The sequence below is a fragment of the Xenia sp. Carnegie-2017 genome, unplaced genomic scaffold (genome assembly GCF_021976095.1).
Source record: "Xenia sp. Carnegie-2017 unplaced genomic scaffold, XeniaSp_v1 HiC_scaffold_22, whole genome shotgun sequence".
NCBI classification, from domain to species: Eukaryota; Metazoa; Cnidaria; class Anthozoa; order Malacalcyonacea; family Xeniidae; genus Xenia; species Xenia sp. Carnegie-2017.
Window position 1 is genome coordinate 1,995,641 of NW_025813485.1, and position 21,362 is coordinate 2,017,002.

At 34.7% G+C, this 21,362-nt stretch overlaps 1 protein-coding gene across 1 annotated transcript; it reads left to right on the plus strand.

Moving 5' to 3' along the window:
• Window positions 1–1,217: 1,217 nt before the first annotated feature.
• LOC124446379 (collagen alpha-1(IV) chain-like) lies at window positions 1,218–21,203 on the plus strand. The gene is made up of 47 exons (XM_046997222.1): window positions 1,218–1,434; window positions 1,521–1,585; window positions 5,537–5,629; window positions 5,928–6,002; window positions 6,076–6,120; window positions 6,185–6,274; window positions 6,348–6,392; window positions 6,550–6,612; window positions 6,862–6,945; window positions 7,017–7,061; window positions 7,148–7,183; window positions 7,286–7,321; window positions 7,392–7,418; window positions 7,768–7,818; window positions 7,894–7,929; window positions 8,112–8,162; window positions 8,247–8,285; window positions 8,389–8,439; window positions 8,655–8,717; window positions 9,440–9,484; window positions 9,613–9,666; window positions 9,845–9,907; window positions 10,056–10,242; window positions 10,672–10,848; window positions 10,986–11,305; window positions 11,387–11,593; window positions 11,667–11,823; window positions 11,950–11,970; window positions 12,116–12,187; window positions 12,279–12,461; window positions 13,012–13,062; window positions 13,280–13,605; window positions 14,428–14,665; window positions 15,384–15,473; window positions 15,590–15,915; window positions 16,074–16,314; window positions 16,669–16,866; window positions 16,968–17,162; window positions 17,316–17,432; window positions 17,552–17,719; window positions 17,926–18,093; window positions 18,271–18,516; window positions 18,640–18,867; window positions 19,041–19,214; window positions 19,297–19,578; window positions 19,679–19,995; window positions 20,253–21,203. The coding sequence occupies exons 2-47, from the start codon at window positions 1,529–1,531 to the stop codon at window positions 20,631–20,633; spliced, it is 6,219 nt and encodes a 2,072-aa protein (XP_046853178.1). The 5' UTR covers window positions 1,218–1,434; window positions 1,521–1,528; the 3' UTR covers window positions 20,634–21,203.
• The last annotated feature ends 159 nt before the right edge of the window (window positions 21,204–21,362 follow it).

Genomic DNA, 21,362 nt, shown 5'->3' on the forward strand with positions numbered 1-21,362 from the left:
ACTTCAGAATCACCTTCCAAAATGTAAGAAGGAAATGGCGTGCTAAAACCGATATTAAATATTTCCTAATCATAGAAAGAACGATGTTTTTATTGGTTGGCATATAATCATTATGAAACTTGAGAGCGTCAAAAGTGTTTAGAAAATCTAGACTAGACATTCCAGCAAAATTATATCATACCTTATTTATATGTATCAGGTAGTCAAGTAATCAATCTTTTTTTTAAACATATCACAGCAATCCATTTCTTGCTGCTTATCAAACTTTTAGCAATGTTGCTGCTCATAATGCTGACAAACCATTCATGGAGACGTAGAGATATGACTTAAAGTGACCAGACTGAACATATTTTTTATGTATTGTGTTTCCTGGCATTTCAATATCCCATTCCATTTTTTTCATGGCACTGTTTTCACCGGTCACATCTTGCTTTATACACAAGTCTAAAGATTTCATTGTATTATTTCAGATAGTAGCTAGAATATTCTCTTTTAGAAATTTTAATGGTTGACACTATCGGTTAAACATTTATTGATCTTTTACTCTTTTCTTGTTTTCAACTTCTTTTTCGCAGTTAACCTCTTTCTGCATTTTTTAATGTGTTGGGCAATGGGCAGAATACTTATCAGGACTTTATGGAATGTTTTGGTGTGGTCGTTACTTGATGGATTTATCACATCGTAAGCAGCAATCATGCTGATAAACTCCATTTCAAGTTCGTATCTCGGTGGCTCCAAACGTCTAATGTACTGATGATGCACCTGGATTTTATAAATAATGAGTGCATAATTTGCATGGTTTCTGAATGTGGTTTTTAGAATTGTAAAAATTTTGTTTGATTTTTAAGGTAGTCGTAGTTAAATGATATAATTATAGGGAATAAATCTTTGATCGATAACTCTGTATTGACGAAGGTGGTTGGTGCAATAATGAAATATAATTAAGGAGTTAAAAATAATGTACACGACGTTGTATTGTTATGTTTTATCAACTTACATACACAGTGGTGTAAATTCCAAAATTAGGCGTAAACTGTCTAGAATGCCAAAAGTGTCATAGCGCTGTCATAATCTGTTTCATTAGGAATAATAACATTTTGATAAGTTGAGAAATTTCTGCGTATGATGTGATGCTGATCTATGTATGGTATCCGTCTGACTTCCGGATATTGAATTATCTACTCCTATCGCTGGAACGTCAATTATGTTGTTGGTGTCAATGATGTCGTGAAGATTGACCCTACAGCAAGTCGCAATAGTTATCAATCATTGAAGTGCGCTGTCTATGCAATATTAAGTTACTTGACAGACAAGCTTGCCACCGTCAGCATAGTGTTATACTGAGCGTACCAAGATTCTTCGTAACTGTTTGCCTTAATCAAACGCGTATTCTGACTCTTTACTCACAAATACATTGGACCTGAAGGGTTTAAGGTTAGTGCGCAATTATCATAAAGTAAATTTTATTTCTAACTACCGCGCACTTTTCATTTATTATGTTTTATGTATATATTTTATAGTTTGTAGAATGACGGGAATTCAACTATTCCTGTTTTCATTTATCATATACTCTACGCTAGCTCAGGTATGTTGTACACTTGTTGCGTTTACTTTTATTTGCATGTCAGTTGCATGAAAGCATAATTTAGATATTGATAGTTGATGCTTGAGCACAACATGGTCTATGTTTAATTTTGATTTCCTGAAAAAGGTCTGTCGTATCCATATTGCTTTTATGCATATATTGCGCGGATTGCAAAAACCTTACAATAAAACCATTTATTCTGTGAGACAAAAATTTTTGACTTAAGTTTTTTGGTTGCGTTAAGATAATGCTTAAGGGCATTTCGTGTAATCACTCTGAGTGATCATACAAATTTGAAACATATAAACAATGTAAAAGTGTAGTTAATATTTGTGCACGCATATTGCTTATGATCTAAAGGTCTCTTCTCTTCATAATCTTTGTCTGTCCAATGTCCACACAATATTACCTTTATTAGTATATTTGCTTCATTTAGCAATTTCTAATTATATTTTGCTTTTGTTTCATGCTTTCAGTTATTTTCATAATTTGAAGTACTTCTTTAGAGATGTAAATATTGATGGTTTGAATCTTTCGACTATTTTGTTTCTAAAGCACAAGACGATTTTTTACCGGGGGGGAAGAGATTTGGCGTTGGGTTTCCTTGTCACCTCATTGGATGAGTAAATATCTCATCTATGACCTTTTATAGGATGTAGTAATCCTTAAGATCAGAAAATCTGGCTTTCGGACAAAAATTCCTTTTCGTATAAACGTCAAAATTGTTTTCCAAAAAAACAACTTTGGCTTTCTTAATATTAGCAGGACATGCCAAACGTTTTTTTACACGTAAATATCCAAGTCTCACAAAGCATCGATTGATGAGACTTTCAGCTGTCTTTATAAGGCGTAGGCAAATCTGAATACAAAGTTTCCATATATGTAACAACCTTTTATTCTGTTAAAAAACTCAAACGACAAAAATCTTAATTATCTATTCTTACTGTGAAAACCTTAAGATAAATTTTTTCTGTCACCTGAAAGGAAACACTTGACAATTTAACAATGTTTCATACTATTATTTATGACCTACATCCTTTTTGGAAGTTACAAGAATGCCAAAGGTCCGCAGAAGTCTTCCGTTATTCTATATTATATTGTTTTTAGCTTAAACATAATGCACGTAAGAAATATGTGGAAAATTTTATTGTTGAAATCAAATCTTTACAACAGATAAACGGAAGTAATATTAAAATTTTCGAACGATGAAAGCCAATTTATTGAATACAACCCAGTTCATGTGATATCCTTCGAAGCATTTATGTTCTCACATTACTTCAAGATAAGTTATTTTGTACCTCTAGCAGAACATATCAAATTTCTATATCAAGAAATCAATTAATATTGTAACAATAATTTATATGCACGTGAATGGTGGTTTTGTTAAAAAAAAATGAAAATGTTTAGGTAAAGGTTGAATAATACAATGAACGAAATTGACACAACTGTCCAAATTACCATTGAGAGTACTGTCTGAGTACAGGATAAAAATTTTATATTTCACGGTAAAAAACATTTTGTGTGATAAGAAAAATAAAAAATAGTTAAAAACAGATATGAAAATTGCAAAGCAGTAAAAGTTAATGCAGTTGACAATAAAGCACTTAGTTTACAACAAATTCTCACATTATCATGCAAATATTTAAAAATTTTCACGACCAACTTATCTTTATTTCATCTTTAAATTCTTTCTTTTACATTCCTGGTTTTTCAATTTTTTATAATAAATTGCACATCAATGCAAGCATTGCAGTTATTATAAATATTAAACATATTCTTAATTCATAGAAAATGGGGCTATAGTTTTTACTGAAGTAGCTACTCAACTTGTTTGTCATACATATAATCCACTTTCTGTACAAATAAATCAAATATAAAATAAAAAACAATGAGAGAAAATTTGCTTGTGTAAAATCATCTTCATTGTCCTGAACATGTTCTTTTTCAACATCACCACAAAAAAAACCCGACAAAAACATATGCGATAATTGATTTCAATTTTCCCATAATATTGTGAATTATCAAACCCCTATTTGCGTCATTGACGTCAACCAATAATTCTTAATTATCACAAACCGATCAATAATCGAGTCTTCGGACTATTTAACTAACTTCAGTGTATTATATGAACAAACTGTTAAAAAAATTATTATTTGCTAGCATATATTTCTTGAATTTTACAGAAGTAATAATTTTGCTTTAATGGAAAATAAAATAAAATATAGCTGTAATAAAACAAACTATCACTGCACGAGTTAGGTTTTTATCATTGTGAAATATTTAAACAAAGTTCAGGAAGAATTTATCTCTGCAAAGATACAGCCTTTTTTTATCACCAAACTTCATACACGTACTATTTGCTTACCATAAACTTATACTAATGGGTTATGTAGTTTCACCATGAAAAACATTTACACGACGTCATAATATTCCTCATCAAAATTACAAAAAATACATATCTGTCATCTCCAAAAATTTGATTAACTGATATAATCAGCATATAGTCTGGTTAGTAATTGGATAAAGAGTCTGTGGAGCCCGATTACGATATCACACAAGAAAACGAATAAAAAAATACCTGTCAAATCTTTTGATTGAACAAACGAACTGACTTCTGGAAGTTACTTTCCAAGATTTTTTATCCTTTGTTGGTGGCCAAGATATCTTACTTTGGGAATTTTTTTCTATTGTCTTTTTACCCTTTATAACATTTTCCCACAATAAATAATAGATAGTTCTTTTTTATTATTTGTTCTCAATACAAAGTGATTATTTTGCACAACAATTGTCACCATATTGGATGTTATCTTTTGACTGAGTTATCTCTTGAATCTCAGCATTCTTATCTTTTACTAATATAATAGATAAGAAACGAGGGTTAATTATGTTTGAAGCTAAAGTTTAGAGACATCCTATCATTGATATATTTATTTTTCACAAGCTTTCGGTCAATGGCAGTGAAAATTAGATAAATTATATAGCTGCTTAAACATGGTCATGAATTCTCGGGGGGAAATATTTTACACATCGAGTTGTGTTTTTAAAAATAGATATCTAAAAGAAAGACCTCTGTTTGTAATTTGTTTTGATTCACTCATCAGGAAGGATTTATTGACTATGACACTGACCATCCACAAATGTACACATTGATACAAACACTGGGATCTTGGAAAAATGCATAAACAAAAACATTGACGACAGTTTGAAGTTTGATTGAAGTATTTACCAAAACAGTATTAGACCTTTTCAATCCCAAACCATTAACATGTAAGATACATGTAGTTATTGCAACAGAGAATTTTTTGATGTCATATTGATATCTTATGAAACGCAAACGTTATAACCATTCGCATGTGGGATGGTTATTAGAAAACAGAGCGAAATGACGTCATGTAAGGAAAACTATGATGTTCGGTTACAATGTGTAACGTAACCTATAGTGTAGGGTCCCCAAATCACTTGCTTTGTTCTGAAATCATGTTCTCATGCAACTTGTTCCAATTTTATCGCTGAAATGCACATCATATTTAGTGAATTAGGAGTTAGGACCAGTGGCATGTCTCGAATGCTAATTTATTTCGATTGTACTAATATTTCTGGAGTACCACGGATGATCGATAATTGGGGGGGGTATATACCGCATAAGCTCCTTTGAAATCCATTGACTACAGATTATAATATAACCAGTGATGATTACATGCACATATGAGTGTCCTAATCGTCCCCCATTTATCGATTTTTCGCGGTATTTTCTGGTAGTGCGCATTCACTCACTAAGAAAAGTTAACAATTGATTTTTTGAGAAATAATTTATGATATTTAACGTAAGAAAATGGATGAAAACCATCGGCGTTACTGGTCAAGCAAGTTCCAAAAGTACAACGAAGACCATATAATCTGATCATCATAAAACAAAACAAAGTTGATTTCTTTGCTTATATTTACTTACAGCATAACAGTGACGAAGGTTCTGGTCAACGTATTTCTATTACACCACCAGCTCCTACAACAATTCCTCCAATTGGTCCGAAACCAACAGAACAGGTTCTTTATAAAATTAAAAAATACTACATAAAATTGATGTCCTTTATGATGCAAGCCTTCGAATGTAATATTTATCACAATAGTACAAAGAATCATGAGATGGACATATTTCTTATCTTTCCCACATTTAAGACTTCAAACATGTAACTGATAACTTATGAAAAAGCACCTCTACTCTTTTTATTTAATCTATATTTCATTAATTATTTTTTTCAGTGTATGTGGGTGTTGTTATTGCTTGGCTTTTTTATCACCTATTAAATCTTTTCAAAATTATATTGTCATCATTTTTACCCAGGGAGGAGCATGTCAATATGGAAATTGTAAGCCCAAAGGTGATTGTGATTGTCTGAAAGGTCAAAAAGGGTCAAGGGTAAGGTTTTCCTTTTGTTGTTCTGTATTTTAGTTGTATTTACCTTAAAGGTATTATGATGTTTTCTATGTAGGGTCATATTGGTCCCGTTGGTGAACAAGGACGACTTGGTCCTAAGGTTTGTAATGTCTAGCTTTATTTGTTTGAAATGCTTGTGCTTATTTGAAGTTCTTATATTTAAGGGACCACTTGGTAAGCAAGGATTACCAGGACATAAAGGAATCAAAGGTGATGATGGCAATCCTGGTCCAAGGGGTCCACCTGGTGACCAGGTAAGGATCTATATTATCAAGATTTTCCACATACCACTTTGAGAAAATTCATGTATACAATATATTTGAACAGGGTATGATGGGTGTGGTTGGTTTCCATGGATACGATGGTTTACCAGTAAGCAACTTTTATATATAGCAATCACTTTTATTCAATTTTGCTGTTCTACAACTGCATAAAATATTTTTTCTCATATATAATCATGAAAACGAATAGGATTATCAATAAATTTCCAAATAATTCCAAGGGTTTTACTTGTGGTTATCTTGTGTAGGGTGTTAATGGGATTCAGGGTCGAAAAGGTTTTCCTGGAATCCCTGGCTGTAAAGGTGAAGAAGTAAGTACTTGTAACTGTTTTATATTGTTGCCATTAACATGTACTTGTAATCATCAATTTTCCAATTTTTAAATTACTCACCTCAAATCAGGGTAACAAGACCTGCGTTAATACAAAAAATTTTAAATTTGTCTGAACAATATCAATATTCTTGTTGTGTTTTCCTGATGTTGTGTAAGCAAAATTTACTTTATCCACAATCACATTTTGTATAGATATGATTTATAAACTCAATTTTACAAAATTCAGGGAGAATCAAGCTCATTAAAAGGTGATTCTGGTTTCAATGGACCTCAAGGTTTTTCTGGTGAAAAGGGAGTCAAAGGTGTTAAGGTCTGTAAAAGAAATCAAAAATTGAATTAAAAGCTATGAGCTAAATGGATTCATGTTGTGTCAATTTTTAGGGCCAACCAGTTGAGGGAACTCCACCAGAATTCAAGGGTTTTAAGGTTCATTTCTTTAAAAGCTGCTCCTTACAATGCTTGTCAAAAATCAAGTTGCATTTTTAAATGATTTCTTTCATATAATTTGTTAGGGTGAAACAGGTTCTGATGGTTTACCAGGAATAGAGGTAATAAGATGGCGTATTCAATTTTCTTTATTTTTGCACATTATGATGTTGATTTTATTTTACTCACGTACTTAGAGTTTGTGGTGTTGGTTTATCTTATAGGGGGCTGAAGGAAATGCTGGACCAAAAGGAGATAGGGTAAAATGGCAATACAATTCTCATCCAAAATTTCCATTTTATGCATTATAATATTTTCTGTTTCTCAAAGGGAGACAAAGGCATTAAAGGTGAAACGGTAAGAAACTGATCCTCAACTTAACTTTGTTTGCCACATGCATGGACGTCAGAAGATCGATTGTTGGAGGGGGGGAGGGGGGAGGTTGTATGTATTCATATATGCATGTTATAACCATGGTTATAATCCATAGAAAAAATTGGTTTTAAATGAATCTTTATCTTGCCATATCATGCATGTATGATTGTTGGCTCTCAAAATTATGAATATTCCAACTTTTTCTCCTGCCGTAATGCTAAAAAAAGGTATGGCATCTAGAATTAAATAATGATTATGTATATTGCCACAATGAATGATTTCAAGTATAAACCTATATACTTTATTGTTTTAAATGACATTTTTATGATAGGGTTTTGAAGGAGAACAAGGTGAAAAAGGAGAAAGAGGAGATCAACAGACGGTTTGTTAAAAAAGTCTTGTTATGCAATGATTGAAAATGATAATCTACATGAAATCTCCTTGACTTTCATTGTAGGACAATGGAAATAATGTCGGTGACAAGGGTATAAAGGTTTGACAACAATGATTACTTTTTTGCTTAACAGTACAATATATATACGTAATCACACATAGCGATTTTAACAAAATTGGCATAAATTGATTTTCTAAATCAATGCTAAATAATATGCACGAACTTTTCACACAAGTGTTAAAAAATATCTGTGTATAATATAAAGGATTTTATTTTTGTAGGGTGATGATGGAGCCAAAGGACAACCTGGAACACCAATCACCATTAGCGCGGTATTTTATTAATAATTTCTATTGTTTTCTTTACATTTGACTTGATCACATCCATCTAAATGCCATTTATTACTATGGATTCAGGATGAGGCAGGAGTGCGCATAGTGTTTCGCGGCGCAGAGGTAAAACTCGCCTTTTTTATAAAATATCTTTGATGATTTTCCATATTTACGATAATTTTAACAGTGTTTATATATAATATGTATGTATACAATATTTACTTAGGGTGATCAAGGTGATAAAGGTGAACCAGGTCCAAGTCAACAAGGAGAAAAGGTAAACAAGTTGATGTTATTCTTCAATGCTCTTTTCCATTGAAGGGCTTGGGATTTTTCTTAAAAAGTACTCAACTATGCTGAAAAAAGCCTCACAATTTGTCTCTCACCCTAAATATTTTGTTCCAATTTATTGTTTTTGTTGATACGAAACTTATATTATTCCTAAACTTGAACTTTTTCATAAATTGAAGGTTGCCTTTCCGATTTTTATAGGGTGAGCAAGGATCTAAAGGAGACACAGGAGAACCTGGTGATTCTGGAGCCCCCGGTTTACCTGTAAGTTAATATATACTAGTTTATCTTGCTGCAAGCTTAAATATTTTACTCTATCCTGCTGTAAGCTTAAATATCCTACTTTATCCTGCTCTAAGCTTAAATATCCTTCTCTATCCTGCTCTAAGCTTAAATATCCTACTCTATCATGCTGTAAGCTTAAATATCCTACTCTATCCTACTGGATTTACATTTACATAGAAGGTTTATAATACCTACTGGTTGAGCTTTCTTTTTATCTCTGTTTCATCTGATTGACGCATGCGTGTTGCACGTGCCCATGCCACTGACAATCACTGACAGTAAACTATCAAACTTTAAACAGTGAAAAATTAGAATAAATGATTTTTTTAGCAGTACTTTATCTGGCAAGCTTAAAATTAGTACAACAGTTGAAAAGTTTTGCATTTCATGTTTTCAAAAATAGTTTTATTACTCAATTGCATCCCATAAAGACTTCCTTTAAAATAATCAAATTTAGTGAAGCATTGTTCTATCAACTTGCATCAAGCAAATAACCAAATTTCAAAACATTCTTGCAAACATTTAACTTAGTAACTGACCGGTAGAGCACATTCGTCTTAAGCACAATCTTTAAATCTGTTTTTTTCAAGAATGAAGGCGAAGGATTGCAAACGAACGCTTCTAATGCCTTCATTTATGTGTAATTGAAAATTCTTGTAGTTCATGTCTTTGATGCAATTTGATTGATGCTTTTTTTGTAGGGAGATGAAGGAAAGAAAGGAAGTAGAGGGGAAAGCGGAGATCAGGTTTGTTTTACGTACAGTAGTTACACTGTATCTGCTAAATATTTTTGCACACAAGGCATTTATTTTGTTAAAAATTTGTTATAATTTGTAAAGTTCCCGTTTTTCATTAATTGTGACTTACTTTGTAGGGCTTAAATGGTGATGATGGAGAAAAAGGTGTTGTTGGACCTCAGGGACCACCGGTAAATATTTCTACAATGACCTGTTGAATTTCTTGGAGCCGGTTTTATAAAGCTCCTGAATTGTTTTTGATTATCAAATGCGTGTAACGTTGACACGCATTTAAGTTTAACAGTCAACTACGATGATGAGCGCATTCACAAATCTTGTAATGTATTAATTTTTTTCAATAAACTATAGGGTCCCCCTGGACAAATTGGCGCCCAGGGAAAAAGAGGAGATGAGGGACCAGAATCTTCTATTGTAAGATTTGCAAAAAATTATGCTTTTTTTTCAAAAATAGACCTTTATTCTGCTTGACATTTATAAAAACAAATGCTTTGTAGGCTCTGTGACGTCCATCCTTCACTACAAAGCAATTTAATGAAACGTGCTTTCACATAATTTATAGAATTTTCCTGGCATAAAAGGAACAACTGGTGAAAAGGGGGAAATAGGATTGCCCGGTTTTCCTGGAGATGCGGGTGATGATGGAGAAAAAGGAGAAACTGGGCCACCTGGAAAACCAATGAGGGGATTAAAAGGAACAACTGGAGATATTGGCCCTCCTGGAGAAACTGGAAAAACTGGAGATCCAGGTGGGTGAAGTCTCAAAATGTATTCATTAAATTTTCATGTTTTCTTTCTTACTTTGTTTTAATCTTATTGGGATTTGAAAAACCCTCAAATCGGACAATAATTATCACCGAACTTAATTGTTAATCTTTGAATGAATGTACTTTTCTTTATGTTTGTTATTGAAATATTCAGCTGCGTGCACACATCAGTAATGGTTCAGTCATGATTTTGAAATTTTCGAAGTGGTAGTTACGAACTCTGCTTCACCTGATAATATCTGAACGGGAATTTTCGACGGATTAAACTTCGTTACTTTATACAGATCTTAAAAAAGATTTCTTTTCCAAAGCTTTTTATTTACTTCTGTTACGTAACTTTTTAAGTTGATAATACCTTGAACATTTTAACAATGCGCAAACAACTCATATGAAAATTTTTTTTACCAACAGGCCTTCCTGGTATGGTTGGTTCAAAAGGTGATAAAGGTAGTGATGGTTTCCCGGGACAAAAAGGAGAAATGGGTGACAATGGGGAGCGTATTCCTGGACCTAGTGGCATGGATGGTAAACGTGGGCTTAAGGGCTTCAAGGGACCCGTTGGTGATCCTGGTGAAGCTGGTGTACAAGGTAAGATAAATATAGAATCATCCCAAAACGGACTCATGACATGAATACACAAGAAGTCTTTTTTAAAAAGGATTTCGTTCAGATTTTTGTCCATCACTCTATTGTCAATTGATTAAAATTTTGCAATATCTTTGAAGGTGCTCCTGGTAATGCCCAAAACATTAACTGTAGCGATCCAAATTATGATTGTCCTAAAGGAGTTGAAGGGCCTAGTGGATCTCGAGGTATATCGGGTGATGCTGGTCCAAGGGGAGCGCAAGGTTTCCGTGGACCTAAAGGATTTGATGGAGGCATATGCCCAAACTGTCCACCAGGTTTCAAGGGTTTTAAGGGTGATAATGGAGCTGTGGGACCAACAGGATACAGTGGAGAAGTTGGTGGATCCGGAAGCAAAGGGGATAAGGGAGCTGTTGGCCTTGCTGGAATGCCTGGACCTCAAGGAAAAGCTGGCGAGAAGGTAAGTATTCTCTCATCAAATTATTTGCCAAAATTAAATCAGTGTAGAAAAACTATGTATGTGTCATCTGTAATTTGCAAGGGTTACGAAGGGTATACTGGTGTAGCAGGAGTAAAAGGTGATAAAGGAGAACCAGGAAACCCGGACATATCTGCTTTGAAAGGAGAAACTGGGATAAATGGTGATGATGGACCTCAAGGACCGCAAGGTTTTAAAGGACTTAAAGGACGAGAAGGTGTAAAAGGGGTATCTGGAATCGAGGGTACTCGAGGGGATATTGGAGATCGGGTTAGTTTTTTCTTCACAATAAATATATATTTTATTATGAACCTTTGTATGAATTTTTCAGTTTCATTGGTAGGGTGAAAATGGTATACCAGGAAGACCTGGAGAAAAGGGTGAAGTCGGGGACGTTGGTGCTAAAGGTATTAAAGGTGTTGCATCAGAAAATGGTAATCCTGGTCCAAAGGGAATAAAAGGTGCTCCTGGACAACCAGGACCTCCAGGAGCTGATGTCGGTATGTACCCATCTTCATTTTAAATAGAATGTCATGCAAATTTTCATTTTTTATTTATTACGAAAACAGCGCTAACCGAATGTCATATATTAAACGCTATTAATCTTTTTTCTTTTGTACTATTAGGCAACGCCGTGTTGTTGAAAGGTGAGCGATTTTAAGGTTTTGTAATGATTCCGTTAGATCTGATTGATTTCTGGTTAGATAAACAGTTTTGCCTTACTCAATATTTTGTAAGAGCTATTTCTCTCGATAAACATATAAAAAAGTAAGGACATTGTGTTTTTTCCAGGCTCACCAGGGCCGAAGGGAATCACGGGACCGAAAGGAGTTAAAGGAAATAGGGGAAGAGATGGAGCGAAAGGTGAAAATTATTTCTTAAAACTTCCATTGACAAAAAATTGGAAAACCTATGAACTGATCAAAACTAGCGAGACATATTTATGTTAATTCAGGTTTAAAAGGTATGGTGGGTCAAACAGGTGAACCAGGAGCGAAAGGAGTAAAAGGGATGCTAGTGACTGGCGAAAGAGGCGATAATGGGACTGTTGGTGATAAAGGAGAACCTGGAGTACGTGGAATAAATAGATCTGGTGTAAAAGGAGATGTCGGTGTTGACGGAAAGAATGGTAGTCAAGGTAATATAGAATTGTTTCTATGTTAAAGTGTACACTCCTACGATAAAAAAATCAAGTTCTCTGCTGTTGTTGTTCATATCAAAAGCTTTCCTTCCCGAGAATTTTCCCGTAATTTCAAATATTGTAACAAAAGTTTAAACTTGCAATAAATGTTACACATTATATGTTCAAAAGCCACTTTCCAGACAAAATGGTGGCTTGGCATTTATGTCTTTATAGTATGTACCGTCAAAGGTATTAATCGTTCAATAATGAATGTGTGTTGTTTTGTTAAAGGATTTTGGTATTTGTATGCCTACTTAACACTACTCATATTTCTTGTGTTGGCTTATTGACATGTGTATTTTGTCAAAATACGATTTTTCACCGTTTTTAGCGCATTTTAAAAACAAAAGCATCCAACCCAAAGAAAAGCAACATATGTAAAACATCTAGCTTGTTGATTCGTTCGCTAATTTTATGCACATACTCTTTACAAGAGGATAAATTAATAATTGTCTGAAGCATGTTACATAACTTTATCCTCCTTTAAATTTCTTTTTAATTTTAGGTGAAAAAGGTGTGAGGGGCGAGCCTGGTCTCACTGATGGTGACCCTACTTGTGAGTATTTTTTACAGGATTGCAGAACGACATGGCTTGAAGTTATTTTTCGTTTGTTTAACTTTTAACTCATTTCATTTCTCCGTGGCGTTTGTGTGGAAAAACATAATTTTTGTACCACAGTCATTTATGTTATCTGTGTGAAGCGTTAACTTGCCCTAATTGCTTAACGATGTAAAGAAAATTTTTGTTTATAGCTTGGTCTTATTTATTTCAGCATGTAGTGGTGTTGTCGATGTTGCATTCATCGTCGACTCCTCTGATAGTGTGGAAGAAAACTTCAATACTTTAAAACAATTTGTGGTAGAGTTTATTGCTGGTCTTGATGTTGGTGTGGACAAAGCTCATGTTGCTTATATAACTTTCTCCAACAGAGCATTTTTACAATTCCGTCTTAACACAAGTTACAATGCTGGATTTTTAACTCTTTTTGTTCAAAGACCCGTGCATGAAGGTGGTCAAACTTACATTAATGAAGCGCTGAAATTAGCAAACACTGATGTCTTTAATGTCAATAAAGGATGGAGACAAAATGTCAGATCCGTAAGTATCAATAAATAACTTTAGGTTATTAAAGTGAGTTGAGCTTACCTCAAATCACAAGTTTGAATTCAAAAAAATTATGCTCTGTATTTAACTTGTGCAAGAAAATTCGATGCAGTCAAACTTCTAATAAACCAACATGAATAAAGTTTGATTCCTATGATATGTATCGATTGGGTAGAAGCCACGTTTAGTACTAATTTATTCACCCATGATAACTATGTGAAGATGGTACTTTTCTTCACCCGTCATAACTATGTGAAGATGGTACTTTTCTTCACCCATGATAACTATGTGAAGATGGTACTTTTCTTCACCCGTCATAACTATGTGAAGATGGTACTTTTCTTCACCCATGATAACTATGTGAAGATGCTACTTTTCTTCACCCATCATAACTATGTGTAGATGGTACTTTTCTTCACCCATCATAACTATGTGAAGATGGTACTTTTCTTCACCCATCATAACTATGTGAAGATGGTACTTTTCTTCACCCATCATAACTATGTGAAGATGCTACTTTTCTTCACCCATGATAACTATGTGAAGATGCTACTTTTCTTCACCCATCATAACTATGTGAAGATGCTACTTTTCTTCACCCATCATAACTATGTGAAGATGCTACTTTTCTTCACACATCATAACATGTGTAGATGGTACTTTGCTTTGATGAAAGGTAAACTGCAATATGAGTAGTAAGACATTTTTATGAAATATTTTTTAACAATAGAAGGTTTTTGATCATTAAGACAGTTTTGTTAATTATTATATTTTGCCTCTTTCTTTTTTCAATTCAATTTTATTTGTATTTCATAGTATATCATTATTCTCTCTGATGTTAACCAAACTAATGTAAAAGACAATCCTCTAAATGAAGCAGCGAGACCTCTAAAGGAAAAGGGAATCACAATTATAACAGTCGGCATTGGAAGTGTTGATGCAAAGCAAATGGAAGTGTTATCACCAGATCCACGTGATCGATTTATCGCAAAAACTTTTAGTGATCTAAAACCCTTGGTTCAAGTCATGTTTTCTAATGCAACTTTGTGCAAAAGTAAGTTACATGATAAAAATACATTACCAGTATGACATTTCAGCATTAAAGACTAAGGAATTTTGCCACTAGTTATAAATATAATAGCAGGCTGCTCTTCGCGACGCCTTTTTGATCTTATTTACGTTTTGATGAAAAATATTTATAGTATTGTAAGAACCTAAGTACAAGCAATTTCACAACAAATAATTAATAGTTGATTAAACCTTAATGGTTTCATTAGCAACGTCGAGCAAACTTGATTAAACCTTAATGGTTTCATTAGCAACGTTGAGCAAACTTGATTAAACCTTAATGGTTTCATTAGCAACGTTGGGCAAACTTGATTAAACCTTAATGGTTTCATTAGCAACGTTGAGCAAACTTGATTAAACCTTAATGGTTTCATTAGCAACGTTGAGCAAACTTGATTAAACCTTAATGGTTTCATTAGCAACGTTAAGCAAACTTGATTAAACCTTAATGGTTTCATTAGCAACGTTGAGCAAACTTGATTAAACCTTAATGGTTTCATTAGCAACGTTGAGCAAACTTGATTAAACCTTAATGGTTTCATTAGCAACGTTGAGCAAACTTGATTAAACCTTAATGGTTTCATTAGCAACGTTGAGCAAACTTGAAAAAAATTAAAAAAGCTCTTTTTGTTGTTCGCATTCAACGGTATTTAGTCGAAGTTCCGCGCCCTAATTATTGTAATATAAAATGTATATGATTTCAGTGGGACCAAAGGGTGAAGTCGGGGACCCAGGAAACAGACCGTTTGGAATCCCTGGCCCAAAGGGTTCTCGTGGAGCTCGCGGAAGAAATGGTCAGTTTTTTCAATTTTATAAATTTTATAGCAATGCAGTACAGTGAAATGTTAACTTAATTTGATTTCTTTCGAGGCAAAGATAACATGTTTACTTTAATTTTCTTTTTCTTTAGCTTGTGGTGGTGTTGTAGATATTGCATTTATTGTCGACTCTTCTGGCAGTGTACGTGACCATTTTGATACTCTACAAAACTTTGTGGTAAAATTCATTGATGGTTTTGATGTTGGCGATGACAAGACGCACGTCGCATTCATGACATTTTCAAATGAACCCACGATACAGTTTGATCTAAACGATGAATACAATGCTATGCTATTAAAAGTGTTAGTGAGAAGAGCACAGCATGATGGAGGTGAAACATACATTGATAAGGCTCTGGAGTCGGCAAATACCGAAATATTTAGTGTTGAAAAGGGATGGAGAGAAAATGTTATATCGGTAAGTATACATAAATAATTTTGTGTTGTGGTGTGGCTTGAGATCACAAAAGTCATTTTGGATGATTTGTTTATACATTGACTTATGAAATATCATCCTCAAGTTTTAGGTTCAAGAAGAAAACTTTGTTTGTGTATTACTTTGTTTGTATTTTACAGTTCATCATTGTTCTCACTGATGGTAACCAAACTACTAGTGGCAAATACACTCCTCTAAGTGAGTCATCACGACCTCTAAAGGAAAAAGGAATCAGAATTGTAACCGTTGGTGTTGGAAATATTGATGCAAATCAAATGGCAGTGTTATCACCCAATAAGCAAAATCGCTTTAATCCGAAGTCTTTCGATGATCTACTGCCTTTGGTCGAAATCATGTTTTCGAATGCAAGTTTGTGCACAGGTAAATTACGATAGTGAAAAATTGCTCTGCGGCATTTTATATGAAAGATTTTTATAAAAGGTTTGCCAGTCATAGTAAGAAAAAGATGTTTAGTATTTTAGCTTTTATGATCCTACTTACGTCATGGTTATTTAATAATTTGAACGACAATGATCTTTGCTTATATCACTAAATACTAAAAAAGTCAGTTTATTGAGGAAAGACAGTATTTTGAATTATTAATCAAGGATAGAAACGGAATTTATTTCGCTCGGTTGCATATCAAGTCCATATAACATTTCCAAATACCCATGAAAGAACAAAGTTATATTTCTTTGATTGGTCGCTTGCTAAACGCTTGTATTTTTTGTATAGGCAGAGATGGTGCAAGGGGCCCACCTGGTGCTGGTGGTCAACCGGGTAGAAATGGTACAGTTGGAGAACCAGGTGATCCTGGTGATCCAGGTGAAATTGGATCTCCGGGTTTTAATGCTTTTAAAGGTGAACGTGGTGAAAAAGGAAAGAAAGGTGAAACGGGTGATGAAGGACTTGTGGGACCTAAAGGACAATCATGTATGTTTTACTTTGATTGTCTGAGTACGTAGATGGATTAGTGCTTAGACATTACACAACTTCTGATTCTTTTTCACTTCACTCGATTTGTCCATTCTAAGTGTCAGACAGACTGAAAGGAGTTAAAGGTGAAGTTGGTGATTCTCCCGTTGGCCCACCAGGTGAACCAGGCTTAAAGGGTGCAAAGGGTCTTCCTGGTGAATTTGGTATAACTGGAGCTCCGGGAGGTGCGGGAAATGATGGAGAACCAGGTCCAACTGGTTCTGTTGGCCCCGAGGGCTTTAAAGGAGTCAAAGGTATTTGTCATTTGTTTTTCTTTTTTGCTTTTTGAATTGAAATAGTAATGAATACATTTTCAAAAATTTTGAATTAACGAAAATTATTTTTGGCATCCTCATCATTTTACCTATTATAATGAACGCGCATGATAATTATTTTATCATACCAAGGCATGGTTGGACCAGATGGTGAGCCTGGCCCAAATGGAATTGCTGGAAGTATAGGTGAAAAAGGTGATCCTGGGCTTACTGGAGAAATTGGATCTCCGGGTCTTGACGGTCCTCCAGGTATATTTATAAACATATTTTGTTTTCACTTTTTATTTTATTGTATCAAAGTATATTGTATAGGTATGTGCACCACGTTTGAAAGAATGAACTATTTTAAAGGTGTTTTTTTTGCTCAGGTCCCAAAGGTGAACGTGGTATTAGAGGTGTTGGTATTCCTGGTATGTTTGGCGATGAGGGTTTTAGAGGTGAAACAGGTGACCAAGGTGAAAAAGGACAACCTGGACAGAAAGGCATCAAAGGATCTAGGGGACTAACTGGTGCTACTGGGAACAAGGGTTTTCAAGGTGATCACAATAGGCCTTGATCAACTTATATCATAATCAACATTTGACGTACACTGTTGAGGGCTATGTATTTTTAATTATATTTAATGAACTGTTCGTTATCATCATTCATGTTTGCATAGTCAGTTTTTAATATCGTGGGATTGTATAAATGATATGAACGTCTATCTTTTTATTTATTTTTTATTAAATAACGTATTTTTCAGGTGGAAAGGGAGAGAAAGGAATGGTTGGAGATAAAGCGCGACCAACAGGATTGTCTAATGACGGGATTAAGGGAGAAAAGGGAAACGATGGATTCCCTGGTATAAAAGGAATTAAAGGTGAACCGGGAGCAGATATTGTTGGCGAACAAGGAGATAAGGGTGATAGAGGTATAGGTTTCTCTCTATGAAAAATCTCTATTATATTACAAACATTGAGTATATGTTTCACCTGTTGATTATTTATAAAAATAATTGTACTTATTAAGTAATTGATTACTAATGAGAATAATTGAGACTTTGTTGTCTCCTTTCCAAGAAATAGCTTTATTGAATTTCTTCTCTTAGGAGAGAAAGGTTATCAAGGTGCAGATGGTGAAACTGGTTCTCCCGGATCAGATGGTACTGTTGGAGATGTGGGTGAACGTGGACCAGTTGGACCACCTGGTGAAAAAGGTAGAATTGGAATGACAGGACAGCCTGGCTCGCGTGGAACGGTTCCAGGAATTTCTGGTGAACCCGGTGAAATTGGGGATCAGGGTGAGAAGGGAAATACTGGTGACAGGGGAATTCCCGGCGACCTAGGATCTGAAGGTAAGATTGACCGTTGTTGTTCATTAAAATAAACCAATGTTTCATGATTAGTCAAAGACATCTGGCAACGTAGTGCTTCTTACTCGGTGATAGGTGTTAACTTCGTTTGTTTGCTTGTTGCAGGTGCTCCTGGTGAGCCTGGTCCGCCAGGGATTTTTGTTGGCGGAAAAGGTGAGCCTGGTTATCCAGGGCCTCCTGGCAAAAAGGGAGAACCAGGCATCAAAGGTTTACCTGGGATACCTGGTGATGTTGGCCCACGAGGTGATGATGGCTTAGTGGGTGAAGATGGCGAAGATGGTCTGCGTGGAAGCTTTGGAGAGAAGGGTACCTCTGGTGATCGTGGAAATCAAGGTATTTTAAAACTATCAAAAATGAGCTGCTACATGCAAAATATCATCTGTCTTTTATTTGATATACAAATTCATTTCTTGATCTGAGCTGTAATGGGCGTCTTGGTCGAAATAAAAGTGCACAAGTATTAAGCTTGTATATGGCTTTAACAACATTGAATGCACTCTTTAAAGGATCCAAAGGAGTTAAAGGTAGAGGTGGTGTTGATGGGATTAAAGGTGTTCGTGGTGATGTTGGAGAAATTGGAGAAAATGTTGTGATCGTTGGGCCTTCAGGGCAAAAGGGGATAATTGGTGAACGAGGTGCTAAAGGCGAGAGGGGCACGGAAGGTTTTCCAGGCGAAAAAGGTTTGTTTCCATTTGACATTGTGTTATGGACAAATACTTGTCTCAAGCATTTTTTTAAAATATGGCATGGTTAACATTTTAGGTTTGCCTGGAGACCGGGGTGGAAAAGGAAAAAAAGGTGCCGATGGACAAGAGGGACCACCTGGCCCCCAAGGTTTACGTGGTCCTGATGGCGAAAAAGGACAAAAAGGACAGAAGGGAAGAGAAGGATTTCGTGGAATTGAAGGTGAACCTGGAGACCCTGGTCCTCCAGCTAGCGCTTCAGGATTTTACGTTACCCGACACAGCCAAAGTCAGACGCCACCACCATGTCCAATTGGCTATCAAAAGATGTGGGACGGTTATAGTTTATTGTATGTACAAGGTAAACTTAAACTACTGTTAATGTATTTTTGGAAGATTGTTATTTACAAAATATGTTTTCAAGCTTTGAACCGTCAATAATAATTTTATTTCATAAATAGGTAATGATAAATCTCACGGTCAAGATCTTGGTCAGTCTGGTTCATGTCTGCGACAATTTTCTACAATGCCTTATTTGTTTTGTAATATCTACAAACGATGTAACCTTGCTTCAAGAAACGACTACAGTTATTGGTTGTCGGCATCTAGCCGTATTCCTATGATGCCAGTTGATAACGACGCTGTCGAACCGCACATCAGCCGTTGCTCTGTGTGTGAAACACCCGGACCTGTCATTGCAGTTCATAGCCAAGATCAAAGCCTACCTTCATGTCCTACTGGATGGCAAGGACTATGGGATGGCTACAGTTTTATTATGGTAAGATTGTTTTTTTTTGTCTATGATAGTATTTTGTGTATTATGCAATTCGTGCTTTTAATTGCTTTTTACTGCGCTGAGGAAATAATTTGAAAACACAATACAATCATTCCTATTATTGTCAAATCAGCACGTACTTGTCATAAACACTTGTTAGTGTCGTACCATAATAATATGACAAAACAAACATAAATTATTGTTACATTGGTGCAAATATATTTTCTGAAAAATTTGAACTTTCTTTACATTTTTGTCAGCATACTGGTGCTGGAGGCAGTGGCAGTGGTCAAAGTCTGTCGTCGCCAGGCTCCTGTTTAGAAACGTTCCGACCGAATCCATTTATTGAGTGCCACGGACGTGGAACATGTCACTATTTTGCAAACAAATACAGTTTCTGGATGGCTACAGTAAAGCCTGAAGATATGTTCAAGTCACAGACTTCGGAAGTGTTAGCCCAAGATAAGGGACATGATTTACGATCTCGTGTGAGCCGATGTCGTGTTTGTGTTCGACCACCATCAAATAATAACCGTGCACAACCCCACCCTGCCTTCTGGCATCACGTCTCAGATCCTAAAACACAGACTCATGGTGCTGCTAATGCACAGCCGCTATTGCGACATGCTGGATTTCAATAATCGCCTTTTTACAATGGCAATAGCAAGTAATGAACGCTGACAATTTTTTATTTTCAGTTAACAATCTTACTGTCACAAATCTTCCTCAAATAACCTTTAAATATGTATTTCTTCAAAATGTCGTTAAAATGAACTGTTAAGCTGTAGTTAGTGTTCTTTCTTTACAAGCTAGGTTTCGGAAACTATTTCAATGTCAGTTCTATTGTTGGCTATTCCGTTCTGTCGCTGTTTTAGCTCACTTTTTAGACCTTTGCATTGATATAAAAATTGAGATTATATCGAAATATGTCGAGATATAGCGACATTTGTTTATATTGAATTTAGAGAATATTACCTATAATTTTAATTGATTAAAATTAATGCAATATGTAAATGTATCTTATTCTTATAATTAGGTGTGTGATTTGATGATGTGTAGTTCCAAGTGAATGTTAAAAATTTCATTGGTGTAGTTAAATCTAATGAACATAATATTTTTACTTTATTGTGGTAACAAATTGACACTTATAGTGATAAGCAAATAAATATAAAATTATGTTATATTATAAATCTTACTATTTGCATTTATCATATTTCGTATCAGTTGTCTTATCCATCATCTTCATTGGAAAATTAACATTCAGAAAAAACCATAAATTTGTTTTAAGGAATATCTGTGGTTTTGAAAGCTACCGTTTGCGTTCCTAAGTTTGTGTATGTTACGAAAAAGCAGGGGAATAAAGTTATTAA

Excerpts from the sequence above, each read along its gene's own strand:
- LOC124446379 (XM_046997222.1), top strand. The coding sequence starts at position 1,529 with ATGACGGGAATTCAACTATTCCTGTTTTCATTTATCATATACTCTACG. Across the intron at positions 17,433-17,551 it reads GGGTCTTGACGGTCCTCCAG|GTCCCAAAGGTGAACGTGGT; the intron begins GTATATTTATAA and ends TTTTTTGCTCAG. Across the intron at positions 18,517-18,639 it reads CGGCGACCTAGGATCTGAAG|GTGCTCCTGGTGAGCCTGGT; the intron begins GTAAGATTGACC and ends TGCTTGTTGCAG.